This window comes from Grampus griseus, assembly GCF_964374135.1.
Source record: "Grampus griseus genome assembly, chromosome: 1".
Lineage (NCBI taxonomy): Eukaryota > Metazoa > Chordata > Mammalia > Artiodactyla > Delphinidae > Grampus > Grampus griseus.
The window spans coordinates 154756060-154770494 of record NC_139017.1 but is presented as its reverse complement, the minus strand read 5'-3'; the positions used below and the strand labels follow the sequence as shown (position 1 = coordinate 154770494).

Genomic DNA, 14435 nt, shown 5'->3' with positions numbered 1-14435 from the left:
TTTGTTAATCTACCTATATGGTATATATTTATTTTTGAACCATTCCTGAATTACCCTTATGCTTGTGATATGCTGCTCTTTTAATAATAATGTCATATAGTGTTATGAAGAGTGTTGACCTTGGAACCATCCAGCATGGGTTCATGTTCTGCCTCTGCTAGTTGTAAGCTGTGTGATCTTGAGCAAATTACTTAGCCTCTCTGTGTCTTCATTTTTTAAAAATTTTTTTAATTTTTAAAAAAATTTATTTTATTCATTTTTGGCTGTGTTGGGTCTTCGTTGCTGTGCGTGGGCTTTCTCTAGTTGCGGCGAGCGGGGGCTACTCTTCGTTGCGGTGCGCGAGCTTCTCATTGCAGTGGCTTCTCTCATTGTGGAGCACGAGCTCTAGGCGCACGGGCTTCAGTAGTTGCGGCACGCGGGGCTCAGTAGTTGTGGCTCACGGGCTCTAGAGCACAGGCTCAGTAGTTGTGGCACACGAGCTTAGTTGCTCCGCGGCATGTGGGATCTTCCCGGACCAGGGATCAAACCTGTGTCCCTGCATTGGCAGGCGGATTCTCAGCCACTGTGCCACCGGGGAAGCCCTTCATTTTTTTAAAAATTAATTAGTTAATTTGGCTGCGCTGGGTCTTAGTTGCAGCACGTGGGATCTTTGTTGCGGTGTGTGGGATCTTTTTTAGTTGCTGCGTGCAGGATCTAGTTTCCTGACCAGGGATCAAACCTGGGCCCCCTGCATTGGGAACATGGAGTCCTAACTGCTGGACCACCAGGGAAGTCCCTCTGTGTCTTTATTTTTAATGATAGTATCTGCCTGTGCTGTTTATTTACCTATTGCTTCTTAGCCCAAGCTCACCTATATGTTCTATGATGCACCAGGATTTTTGTGAGGATTATGTGAGTTAACTTATGTAAAGTGTTGGAACAGTGCTTGACACTTAATATTAAGTAAATACTTAATAATGTTAAGTGTTAATATTATTATCATAATTTTAATTATTCTCTTACAGAATTCTGTAGGCTAGTATTTGACTTGTGATTTTTGCATCCATATTCCTGAGATCTCTTTTTGTAATATCATCATATGATAAGAGGTGTGGGTCTTTATCTGCTATTGTGAACAAATTGGGAAAATTCCCGTTTTTCTCATGTTCTAGAACCATTCATATAACATGGAACAGAATTATCTCTTTAAGGAATGGTTGGAAATATTACACAGTAAACCTTCTGGGCCAGATGTTGTTTGGTAATTTTTGATAGTTTTCTCAGTGTCCTCCTTAATTGTTGCTCAATTCTTGCTTTTTATTCTGTTTTGAATTTTTTAAAGGAAAAAAATTGTAGTTTAAACTTTTGATCAGGTATCAGATTCATTAGTCTATAGTTATGTAAAAAAATTCCCTTGTATTTGTTAAATCTCTGTGATGAGTTTTAAAATTGGGGAGATAAATATGTTCACTGTCTTGATTGTGATGATGGTTTCACAGATCGATACATATGTTAGAATTGATTAAATTGTATACTTTATGTGCAGTTTATGTATGTCAATGATAGCATAATTTTAAAAAGTCTACCAATTGCATAAATCTTTTCAAAGTACAAGGTAACATTTATTAATTCCATTGTTCATGATTTCTGATTTTTAGAATTATCTCCTGAAATATTATACAAGAAATACATTTTATTATAGATAAAAAGAGATGGTGCATGCAGGAGGTGTTAGTGATTCATTTTCTGATAATAGGGTATACGATTTGTTTTATGTCTACTATACTACCTTGATTTCATTGTTCCCAGGCTGTTCTTTTAATATTTTAAAAAAGGAAAATATAGATGGAGATACAGTTTTTTTCTTAGGCCATTCTTGTTGTTTTGGGGCCAGGAAACTCTGCGTTTAGGGAAGGTGTGTAAGTGGAAAGATCTGAGATCTGGCCTATGTAGCAGAGGCCCTTGGGTGTGACTTAGCTATGGATTGAGGTGGAAGGATTGAACTGGAAACAGAAGGAGCCAATAAGCTTTCTGGGAAGGTACATCAGGAGTTACTGAAAGAAGTCTGAATAAGAAAACAAGATACTATCTGGAATTCCTTTATACTCTACCACTTTGCCTAGCCAAGAGTGAAATCCTTGATGATGAAGACACTCTGCAGAGAGACCCTGCAAGGCCAGGGCAAGGCTTGACTCCACTAGCCACTTTGGAGGTGGATCAGAATAGTGACCAGTGCCTTTCCACAAAGTTAAGTGTGAGGCTTCATATTTAGAACAGGGGATTCAAACTCTTCTTAAGGAATGCTGAGCTTCTAGCTTAGTTACACCAAGGCAGAGATCTTGCTATTTCTGAGGATGTTTTGATGCCATCTGTTTGACACAGATCAACCCAAATTTACTGATCATTCTGGGCACAGCTTGTGCGAACCACTAAAGGGGGACAGAAGTACATCTGATATGGTCCCTGCTCTTAAAGAATTTAGAATGTAGTACAAGAGACAGACAGTAATTATGGTAGTAGCCAATACTTCACCTGCATTCTTCTAGGTACTGTTCTAAGGTCTTTATATATATTAATAACAGTCCAATGAGGTAGGTACTATTTTCACCCCCTAAAATAGGGGAGGAGGAAATTGGGACACACAGAAGTTAAGTAATTTTCACAGCTAGTAAATGGCAGCACCAGGATTGGAACCAAAACAGTGTGGCTTTAGAGTCTTTGTTCTTAACTTTATCTTGTAGAGCAGTAGTTCTTAAAATGTGGTCCCCAGATCAGCAGCAGCAGCCCCATCTGGAAACTTACCAGAAACATGTATTCTTTGGGTCCCACCCAAGACCTACTGAATCACAAATTCTGGAGGCGGTGCTTAACATTCAGTGTTTTAACAAGCCCTCCAGGTGATTCTGATGCCTGCTATTTGAGAACCTCTGCTAGAGAAAAGCAAAGCATACTATGAAAAGTGTCAGAAATTAATCTTCCCAATGGGTAGCAACTGGATATGGTCTCTCTCTTAAGTTCCTAGCCTTCTGCACGGCATCTAGTGTAAAGTAGGCATCAAAAAATACAGATGGATGATGCATACATATGAATGAATATATGGAAAAGTGATGTTTGAGCTGGGGTCTCTTACCACCTATCAATTGATGTAGACCAAATAGGAGAAATGTTCCCCGAAACCGTGAGACCAGCAAGGAGGTGATTGTGATACTTTTGGCAAGGTATGGTAAAGGTCTGCACCAGCACAAGGAGCCATCAGAAGAATGTCAGGGAGATCATGCGAGAGCAGTTCAGGAGGTAAACATGTCAGGTCTTTGTGAACAGCTGTATAGGGGAAGAAGCAAGGGAGAGAGAGAAACTGTCATTTCTGGGATGAAGGTGCCCTTCACAGAGACAGGAGGTATAGGACAAGCACGTTTGTGGGGGAAAGATAGAGTTTGGATTTGGACTCTTGAAATTTGAAGTGCTGGTAGATCCAGGTGGAGCTGTCCAGCAGACACTTGGAAATATGAGTCTGAGACATGGTTGGAAATAGAGATTTGGAAGGATAGTTGAGTCATAAGAATGGATGAGACCTTTAAGGGAAAAGTGGAGAGTGGAATGAGAAGAGAGGTGGGTTTGAAACCATGGTGAACACTGTTATTTAATGAATCAAAAGCAAGAGGGGGGCCCTTGAAGAAGGCTGAAAAGGGCTTAGGCAATAGGAGACCTCAGAAAATGCTGAAGCCAAGTAGAAGCCTCAAAAAGGAAGGAGAGGCAAAGTGTCAGATGCTGCAGAGAAATAAGAGTTGAAAATTATCCTTTGAATTTCGACACAAAAAGTGTTTTAAGTGACATGGTGAGGGCAGAAACGGATTGACTGAGTTGAGGCGTGAGCTGTAGATGAGAAAGTGGAGACAGGTGTTTCCCAGGTCCCGCAGGTAGAGCTCAGGAGCTGCACTCAAGTTGAGACTGCGACATCTTCCAGGGTAGGCAGTCTCTTTCATATCTGTGGTCTCAGCGCCCGGTAGTCGGCCTGGAAGAGAGGGTGGCGTCAGTGAGTTCAGTGACTAGGGACGGAGAAAGGCTTCGCGGAGGCAATCGCTTTGCAGCCGAGGCTTGAAGGATGAGGGTGATTGGGAGGAGAGGTGGGAGGCAGGGCCCCTGGGTGACGGGGCTCTCGGAGTGTGTGAGGGTGACCTGGGAATGAGGTGGAAATGTGCGCGTGGCCCTGTGTGAAGGGGGGAGGCTGTGTGTAGGCTTGGAGGGACAGGTTTGGGGAAAAGACAAGGCCGGAGGTTGCTGCGGGGGGTTGTCCTCCCGCCCCGCCCCACTTAAGCCACTGCGTGGTTCCGCGGCGCCTCTACCGGAGCCCTCTCGCCGGGCTGCATGGCGACGGGTGACCGCCAGGGGCCGCTGCCTCCGGTCCCCGGTGCCCCCGCCCCTCTCCATTGGCCTTTGTTGCTGTCGGAGCGCCCCGTTTGACTCGTTCCCGTCCGCCCCCTGGGCCTGGCGGTCGCGCCTGCGCACTGGCAGCGGGCCGGGCGCTAGCTGGGGGAGCTGCTGCAGGCTCCGCGGCGGCGGCTGCAACGGAGGCTGCGGGGGCGGCGGCGCGAGCGGCCGGGCTTGGGGGGGTAGCCGAGCCCGGCCCGGGAGCCCAAGCAGCTAAAGTGCGGGGTACCTAGGCCCTTCACGCTGGACTCCACAGTCTCCGGGCCGCCTGACCTCCGCACGGGTATATGGGATGGAAGCGGGACCCTCGGGAGCAGGTAAGGGCCCCCGGCAGAGGGGCACGGTGCATGCTCCAAGGACTAGGGGACTCCCGCGTGAAGAGCAGGATTTCCGAGTGAGGAAAGGTTTCCTGAGTGAGGAAAGGGGCTCTTATGAGATGGGGGGCCCAGTTTGAAGGGGGCTGTGTGCAGTTCCGGGGGAAACCTTGTGAAGGGAGCTCAGAGACGGGGGCCATTTATCAAAGGAGGCTGTATGCACTCCTGGAGGTGGGAAGTGCTCTGGGAGAAGGGCCTGAACGCACGTAAGGACACTCGGAGATCCCGGGAGGCCTAGGGAGAGGCCCGGCAGGTGGCAGGGGGCGGGCCCCAGGTGTCCAGGAGAGGAGGGGGTCGACACAGATGGGCCCAGAGCTGCCGCATGCCGGGGGCGGGGGCTCAGCCGGGCTGGGCTGGGCTGATGTCTTTTGGGAGAAGGCGCCAGAGCTGGGCTGTGAGCTCCGCCCCAGCCGGGCCTGACGCGGGGGCGAGGGTCAGGGGGCAGTGGGTGGGGATCCAGCCCCGGGATCCCCCCCCCCAGTCTAGGGAGATGGAGCGGAGGCGCCGGAGCATGCGCGGAGGTGCCAGCTGGAACGGGTTGCCCGATGTGGTGGGGGCGTGGCCGCCCGAACCCCCCACCCCCAGACCCGCAGGTTGGATTGCAAAAAGGAGCGCACTGTTGGGCTGCAGTCTCTCTTAGGTTATGCTGGCAGAGTACAAGTGGAAATGGGCCCCTTCCCCATCTTGGGGCTCTTGCACTTGGCCCTGAAAACCTTCAGTCATAATTTGCCAAGAATAGGTTGAGGGAAACTGCTAAAGTGCCTTATTCTGCCACTGGGATGAGGAAAGACTGGGATGGAAGCAATGTTTTAGGTTATGGACGGGTCCCCCTTGAAGACAGGCCTTAAAAAATGTGTTGGTTACTGAGGTACCAAGGCCAGGACCAGGTTTACCTAGAAGGGGTTTTCTGCCTGGTTTGCACGGTCCAACAGTGAGCAGAATTGGGATCTTTTAATCCAAGGAAAATGACCTCTCTATTGAATGTCTCCTGAGTCGACAGCCTAATCTTTCTATACCTAAATATTTTTATGTTTGTTGTCCCCCACTGAGTATCTTTTCTTTTTCCTCTCTCTACTCCCCAGAAACTGTCAGGGCCATGTTATTAGACCCAAGGTCGTCAAGCTAGCCTTTTGTCACAAATACGTTGTTTGGGGTAGGGGGAAGTCTATAGCCTTCACCATGGTGTCCCAGGTGATAGCCTTAACTTCTCCTTATTTACAATCAGGAGAAAAGGTGGTAAGAATAGAGGAGAAACTGAGGCAAGGCTGCCCCAAGAAGACCAGAGTCCCTGGATGTGTTGTGTAGTGGTGGCACCTCCTGTGTCCTGTCTCTTACCCTTTTGATGGGAGGAGCAGTCTGGACCTGGGAATCCTTTAGATCTTGTCTCACTACTTCCTTCCATTTGATCTCGGAGTGGGAATAGGATTTCCATTTGGGACAGGAATTTCATTTCTGGTTGAAGCATCTTTGTCTTTTATACCAGCTCTAATCCCCTTAAGGAAATAGCTCCTGCCGACTCAGACTCATTCTTCGAGTCATCCATTCAGTGATCTATAAGTACTTAGTGACTACTTTCCCTGGGACAGAAACAACCTTGTAAAGGCTGTGTAAGCCTTAAGGTGGAATGCAGGGAGCAACTGACTTCAGAAAACTACTTCCTCCTTCCCGTAGGCCCCTTTCTCCATTCCAGGAGCTCTCGTGGTTTTCTGGGCTGGAGACTACTTGCAGCAACCCAGGGACTAGAGTAGTAGAGGTCCCAGAGGTCCAGATGGATTGCTGGGAGCTGGCACCCATACCAGATTGATCTATTATGGTGAATTTCTAATAGCCTCTAGAGTGATGAAAAAGTTGACTTTTTCCGATTCATGTTACATATTTATAGCTTCTAGGGAAGGAACTAGAGCCTGGTATCTGGAGTTGGCTGTAGCGTAATGAGGCAGGCTTTACCTCATCAAAAGGTGTAATTGAAATTCATTCTGGAAGCTGTGAGTGGAGGGATCCCATAACTGCCTCCTTCCTAGGCTCGGACTATTTTCTTGGAGGTTTGAGGACACAGTACGTACACAAAGCAAGGTATTGTTGCTGGCTTCACTGGGCTTATGGCCAGGTGTGCCTTCTGTGCTCAGGTGTGTTACAAGTACATATACTGGACTGGGAGCTCCCAGAGGGTAGAGGTGGTGTCTGATTTATCTGTGGAACCAACCAATGTCTAGGCCCTGACACAAGTACGTCTTTATTTTTTGAATTGAATCACATTCCAGTGTGAACATAAATGGTTAAGCACATGTGTGGATATTTAATAATTTGTGTGTACTCAGTGTGTGGACAAATTCTTTTTGGAGCGATTGGCCCTTTACTCTTTGCTTACTGGACAGCTAACCCAACCTTGAGTTTGTCTTTTGAGTGGGCTGTCTAGCTTATTGGGAGGTATGTGTGCCTCAGAACTGCAGGGAAGGAATCCCTGAGCCAGGCCTTTCAGCTCTGTTACTTTTCCTTCTCAGGGCTGGTTGAGGATGGGGGAGGGGGAGTGTCCTTTTCATAGCCCCTCCCTCCATGCTTTTGTCTGCAGGGAAGGGCCCCGCCCCTTTCCCCCAAGGCCCAAGCTTTGTCCTCTGTGCTGGGGCCCTCATCTGCATCACAAAGTGGCCGTCTGTCCCTGTCTGGCTCTGAAGGGAAGTGTCTCCCTTTCTCAGACTAAAAGCTGGGGGCAGGGTGGGGTTAGGGGAGGAACTTTGTACTGCTGTAAGGCTTGCAGGGGAGTGGAGTGGGAGAGAGGTTCTCTCTTCCTCCTGCCTTCCCTAGTTTGGGTATGAAGGGGAGGGTGGGGGCTCCTTGTTTTTCCAAAGCCTCCTAGGAGTGGAGGGTGCCTAAGGCTAAGTCTGGTGTGTAGTCCTGTTTCTGGGAAAGAGAAGGTTTTGAGGCTAGAGTGTCTGTCCCATCCCCCATCATTTCTACCCAGCCCCTAGCTCTAGGGGATGTCTTTCTCCCAAGGCTCCTAACAATTATTCAGCCTGGGAGGCTAAGGAGGTGAATGGAATGTAAGAACTTGGGGAGGGAAAGGGTATCTCTTACCAGCTACTTCCACTAGGGTCATGTTTGTCCTGTGCTGGGTTTATAATTGTTTCTGAGCAGTGTGCAGGTGTTTGTGTGCTGTGTATGCTTGTGTGTTCTTTGTGGTGTGTCTATGGATCTGTTTGTTAATTCATTTAGTATCTGTATATTGAACACCTATATGCCAGGCGCTGGAGATTCAGCAGTGACCAAGGCAGATACAGCCTGTATCTTTGAAGATCTCACAATCTAGGCTGGTGAGGGGTATGTGTATGAAGGTACACTGTCCAGGTCTAAGTATGTGTTTGGATGTGTATGTCTATCTATGGCTTGTGTATAATTTCTGTTCAGCTCTTTCTGGGGTATGTGGCCAGGTGCTAGTAGTTAAGCTTTCACTTCCCCAGGTAGCTGAATCCTGAAGGCCTTTTCTCCCCAGACTGGGCTGCCATTCCCGTCTGTGTTTCCCTGTCTGTGGAGTAGGGTAGGCTTGACAGGTGGTTAGAAGGAGACACAGCAGCTTAGCTCTGGAAAGCAGGCCCCTCCCTTGAATGGTTCTGACCTCTTCCTGACCCCCCTGCTGAGGATATGCCCCATCCCCCCAGCCTCGCCAACTGTGAAAGCAGATCTCTGGTAATGGGAGGTTCTGGGCTGTTTTGTCCCTCTTTCCTCCCACCTGGGCTGGTCCTCTGCTGGCAAAGACAATAGTAGATGCTGAGGGAGGGTTCTCTTAGGCAGTTTCCTCTTTTCTTCCCTTTCCCCTCAAGCTAGGAAATAAAACCAGGGGCAGCAATCAGACTGGTGGCAATAGAGGAGAAAGTAGTGGGAGTTGGCCCTGCCCTAGCCCTTTCCCAAGGGCTGCCTCTGTCTTAAACCCCTTCTGCTACTGTCTGGGCCCTCTGTGTAGAAGGAGCTGTGGGCCTGGAAAGAATCTTGTATTCTTCCCAGAAGCAGTAATCTCGTCTTCTCCAGGATGATACTGTCTGCCCCTCCTTCCCAAATCCTCTACTCTAGTTTACTCTTGCCTCAGTCTCCTATATTTAGCCTGTCTTCATTCCCTAGCTTTTTCTTCTTTTGAACTTCTTCATTGTCTCCCCACTTGCAGCCTTGCTTCTTGCCCAGGCTCTCAACTGTCTTGCCCCAGCCCTAACTCCAGCCTTTCCTCCTTCCCAGTTCAAGCATTTTTGGGCTGTGACCTCCAGTTCCAGCCTCTTCACCAGCTCCGTGTTTCAGCCTCTCTCCTTTCCTTAGTCTCCAAAATCCATCCTTTTAGCCTTTTCTCCTTTTCTGCTCCATCCTCAGCCATTCGGTTGCCTTAATCTTTTCTCAGACACTGCCCTGTTCCTTGCGTGGCCTCCCCCCATCCGCCCGCCCCAGCACTTGGCCTTCTTTAGGTCTTCCTCCTGCCTGCAGTGCAGAGAAGCATTAAGATGATACTATTTTGTGTTCAGGATGGTGATGAGTGAAGTGAGCATCTGGCTGACAGATAATAAGGCTTTCTTGGTCTGCTAGATACCTGAAGGAGTCTTCATCTAGTAGAGGGAAGAAAGAGTTTTGTTACTAGAGCCAGATTTAGCCCGTCTACTTAACATGTAATAGGAAGATATTACATACTCATTTGATGAATTTAAGATAGACAACAAGGGTAATTTTCCTAACTGGAAAGAGTTTTTAAAAAATGAGCCTGGGTTGTTTCAGCCGGTGGAAGCCCTCAGTTGGGTTGGGTAGTCAGGAAAGAGGCTTTTCCTACACTTTGCTGCTCCCGTTCTAGGAGGCCTTGTGCCTTCTCTGATCAGAGTGGTAAGGAAATTACCAGACTCTACCCTCACCAGCCTCTCTGTCTTGTAGCTGCAGGCACCTACCTGCCCCCCCTGCAGCAGGTGTTCCAGGCACCTCGCCGGCCTGGCATTGGCACCGTGGGGAAACCAATCAAGCTTCTGGCCAACTACTTTGAAGTGGACATCCCTAAGATTGACGTCTACCACTACGAGGTGGATATCAAGCCGGATAAGTGTCCTCGCAGAGTCAACCGGTAAGTAATGCACGTTTAAGCCACTAAGTCCAGTAGTCCTTATTTTCCTGAGTCTCACAGCCTTAAAAGAGAATCCAGAGGGATAAAAGAAAAACTAGTAGAGGGTGATATCACCAAATTCAAGAAAGTTCTTGAGGAAGAGATTCTAAGTAAGGTAAATGTTGAAAAATATCACTGGATTTGGCTATTAGGAGACAGTTGGTACCTATTGCCACAGTAGTTTCAGTAGAGGAGTTGGGCTAGTAATCTAACAGTGAGTTAAGGAATAAATGGAAGGTAATGTGGTAGGGATAGTGAGAACAGATAGCTTTTTTCTAGATAGCTTGATAGTGAAGCATGGGAAGAGAGGGAATATGTTGGCTAGAGAAGATTATAGGGGCCAAGTATGGTGCCTACTGCATTTCATTATTTGTTGAAATGAATAAATGAAAAGTTTTTAAGAATGAGACATGGGTATGTTTATAAACCGAGAAGGAGCTAGTGCAGGAGAGGTTAAAGGTACAAGACAGAGAGGAGAGGAGTGAGTGGGATGTCCTTGCTGAGGCAGGAGGACACATATATATATGCACAATGTAAAAAAAAAATTTAATATTACAGGAAGAGTAGCAATGAAAAATGTCTCGTATTACCCTGGCCTCCTGTCTCCTAGTCCCTTTCCCCAGATGCATTCATTATTACCATTCTTGAGTACACTTCCAGATATTTTTCTATACATATGCAAGCCTATATGTTTACAGAACATTTTTAAAGCACACAGAATACAGAATCTTATATACACTGCTCTGCACCTTGCTTTTTTCCACTGAACAATATAATTTGGAAAGTAATATATATCAGTACCTACATATCTGTCTCATTCTTTTGCATAACTTCATAGATATTCCATTGAATGGATATATTATAACCTATTTAATAAATCTATTCAGGAACATTTAGGTTGAGTCTAAACTTTTGCTACGAAAGTGAAACTGTGTAGAATATTAATATAGATACATTTTTGCACGCAAATACAAGTGTATCTGTAGGATAAGTTCCTAGGCTGGAATTGCTGGCATAATACATTTAAAATTTTTGAGATGTTACCAGTTTTTTTTAAGGTAAGTTGTACCAATTTATACTCCCATCAGTAAGGTATCATCCCATATCCGCACCAATTCAGTATATTGGATTTTTTAGTTGTTGGCATTCTGATAAGTAGAGAATTGTATCTTGGTCTAATTTTAAATTGTATTTCTCTACTGAGTGAAGTTGAACATATTTTCAGATGTTTAAAAATTATATATGGAAGGGATATTTCAAGTGTGAGAGGAAAGAAAGAGGAAAAGAGGCAAGTGTATATAAATGTATTTGTCTATATGTCTGGGAACTTGAGGGTGGCCTTGCCTTCTATGTTCTGCTCCTTTCAAAATTATTAAAGATGCTTTTTGATCTGAGGTAGGAGTGGATTCTGTCGTTAGGCGGGTAGTGGAGAAGGTTTGACACAATCTATGAGGATGGAAGTGATCAGAGATATGAAAAAGATTGCTGGGCAGCACTGAGGCCTAATTGGCATTAAAACCATGTGTTTACAGTTGCTTCCAATGTATAGTTTGAGTCTTTTTATCCAATAGTATTCAAGAGCTTTGGTTTAGAAAGCGAAGAGTTCAGATAGTTGGATGGACTGGGATTTTGAAGGCTAGATGGATACTCTGGAATCTAAGTAGCAGAGCACAGGAACTGAAATCAGGAAAGAGATGATAATGGAGAGAAAACAGGGTGGTAGGACTAAGGACTTCAGAGAGATGGAAGAGGTGAGGTTCTTCTTCCACACTTTATTCCTATTCCAATTCAGGGCTCTTCCCATCTACCTTTCTTGATTATCAGCTTGGGGATTGGAGCAGCCTAGATTTTGTTCCTGATTCTGGACAGACCCTGAGATTAAGCCCTTCTCCCCTCAGCCTCCCCCTCTGCTCAGAAGGCACTCACAACCACTCTTTTAGGTCCTTCGGAGCCTGGGTGATCCGAGGACCAAAAATATCACCTGGGAGCGTATTAGAAACGTAGAATTTCAGACTTTGCTCTAAATCTGCTGAATCAGAACCTGCATTTTAGATCTCTAGGTGGTTCATATGAATGTTGAAGCTTGAGAAGCACTGCTTAGAATAGAGATTAGTAGCTGGTAGGACAGAATATAGTAGATGGGACATTGCCTGGAGTTTAAATTACTTCCAAGAGCTTGAAGTAGTAGTGTTTCAGCTTCCACTGGCCTTTCCCATTCCCCACAGGGAAGTGGTGGAATACATGGTCCAGCATTTCAAGCCTCAGATCTTTGGTGATCGCAAGCCCGTGTATGATGGAAAGAAGAACATTTACACTGTCACAGCACTGCCCATTGGCAATGAACGGGTAAGGTTGGGAGTCAGGCTGGACCTGTCTGGGGAGGGACAGAACTCAACTAAGCCTGTTTGGAGTCTGGCAGTCCAGAGATCCCTTTCGTCTTTTGTGCTGAGAAAGTGTGTTTTAGGGTGAGGGATGGGTAGGTGCTGATGTTTATTTAGCCTCTTGTATGTCTGTCCCTGTCCAAACAGACTGAGATTAGACTTAAAATAGACCTAAGGGACTTCCTACTAAGTGTGGTTGAGAGGGACAGATACACTGAGCCAAGGTGGCTGGAGACTTAAGGGGCTGGATTTACTCTGAAGTTTTCATTGTGAGTCCCTATCAGATTAAGAAGCAGATTCTGGGAAATCTATGGGGTGAAGGATAATAGGGGCAAGGCAGGGAATATTGGACTGTGGGACAGCATCAGCAATCTTTCACCCCTTTCTCTTTCCTGAAGGTTGACTTCGAGGTGACAATCCCTGGGGAAGGGAAGGATCGAATCTTCAAGGTCTCCATCAAGTGGCTAGCCATTGTGAGCTGGCGCATGCTGCATGAGGCCTTGGTTAGTGGCCAGATCCCCGTTCCCCTGGAGTCTGTGCAAGCCCTGGATGTGGCCATGAGGCACCTGGCATCCATGAGGTACTGGCTGTAGTTAGTATCTGGGCTACAAGTGGTGGCAGAAGTGCTGTGGGAGGAGGAGGGGAATGAGCGTATATTAAGGTCCCACCGTGTGCCTTTCAAATAAAAAATTCTTTGAAGCCCTACCATATACCAGGCAAGTGTGCATATACATTTAGATGGTTTAAAGCTTTGGCCCTGTCCCTTGTAGATATCTTTGGACCTCACCCCATCTGTCCCTGCAGGGCAGTAAAAGGGGAGAGACTTGCACAAGGTCAGTCACACAACTAGTAAAGGATCAGAGCTGGAATTAAAGCCCTGGTGTCCTGCCTTCCAGGCCAGGGCTCCTCCGTGCCCAGGATGCCTCACAGGGTGGGGGCCTGTGCCCGAGGGACCAGTTCTCTGCCTGTCCCTGCCAGGTACACCCCTGTGGGCCGCTCCTTCTTCTCACCGCCTGAGGGCTACTACCACCCGCTGGGGGGTGGGCGCGAGGTCTGGTTCGGCTTTCACCAGTCTGTGCGCCCTGCCATGTGGAAGATGATGCTCAACATTGATGGTGAGTGGGGAGAGCTATGGAGCCAGGGGCACCCTGAGTCCAGTGACCACACTCCCAGCCTCATCCCTCCCAGCTCTGCAACCACACTCCTAGTCTAATCCCTACAGCCCTGGGACCCCTCCCCCATCCCAATACCCTATAAAGAAGAGGGTGTAAAGAGCAGTGCTTCCATTTATTCTGGAAGACAGAACCTGAGCTGAGCTGTACTTACCATGTCCCCACAGTCTCAGCCACTGCCTTCTACAAGGCGCAGCCAGTGATTGAGTTCATGTGTGAGGTGCTGGACATCAGGAACATAGATGAGCAGCCCAAGCCCCTCACGGACTCTCAGCGTGTGCGCTTCACCAAGGAGATCAAGGGTGAGGACCCAACCAGGCGGGGAGGGGAATCAGTGCTACTTTCTCTTTAGTCCTAAAAGGAAATCCCCTTGGGATATATTCAGGGGAGAGGCCAAGCCTGGGCACATGAGCAACCTTTTCCAACCCTGACAAGCAGTGTGTGTGTCCCAGGCCTGAAGGTGGAAGTGACCCACTGTGGACAGATGAAGAGGAAATACCGCGTGTGTAATGTTACCCGCCGCCCTGCCAGCCATCAGACGTAAGTTGACAGGGCTGCTAAGCCATACTGTTGGTGGAAGAGGGCCGATATTTCAACATACTCTGTTCACTTTCTCTGCACCCACACCTGGCCCTGAGGATGAGCCCTGTTTTTGAAGATAAGCTGTGGGAATTTGGCATCCCTCCCCTAACCTTCCCAGATCCATTGATACTCTCCCTACCATTTTTACCTTCTTGGTCTCCACCTTTCCTTCTTGGGCCTTTACTGGAGAGCAGGTGTCTTTCTCTGGCTTCTTTCTCAGTTCTATAAATGTTAGGATCTCTCTCAACTTATTCTTCCTCCTGAAAAAGCAAGTTGATATCCTAGGCTAGACCCTTGGGAAAGTTGTCACTGATTCCATCTACGTCCTTCACTTCAGACTGTGCTGGACTGTGAGTGCCTACTGTGTGTCAGGCTTCATGCACAACACTAGACATACAGA

At 47.2% G+C, this 14435-nt stretch overlaps 1 protein-coding gene across 3 annotated transcripts in view; it reads left to right on the top strand.

Annotated features, from left to right (window-relative positions):
* The first annotated feature begins 4506 nt into the window (after positions 1–4506).
* LOC309821188 (protein argonaute-1) overlaps positions 4507–14435 on the top strand; it is a 30287-nt gene continuing 20358 nt past the window's right edge. For 2 of the 3 annotated variants that reach the window (XM_082652358.1, XM_082652357.1), the window contains exons 1-7: positions 4507–4724; positions 9678–9861; positions 12126–12246; positions 12680–12861; positions 13260–13396; positions 13621–13755; positions 13906–13993. In XM_082652358.1, the coding sequence (XP_082508484.1) occupies positions 4700–4724; positions 9678–9861; positions 12126–12246; positions 12680–12861; positions 13260–13396; positions 13621–13755; positions 13906–13993 (872 nt within the window). In that variant the 5' untranslated portion in view covers positions 4507–4699. The remainder of the gene's footprint in view (positions 4725–9677; positions 9862–12125; positions 12247–12679; positions 12862–13259; positions 13397–13620; positions 13756–13905; positions 13994–14435) is intronic. The other variant, XM_082652359.1, reaches the window with a different exon arrangement.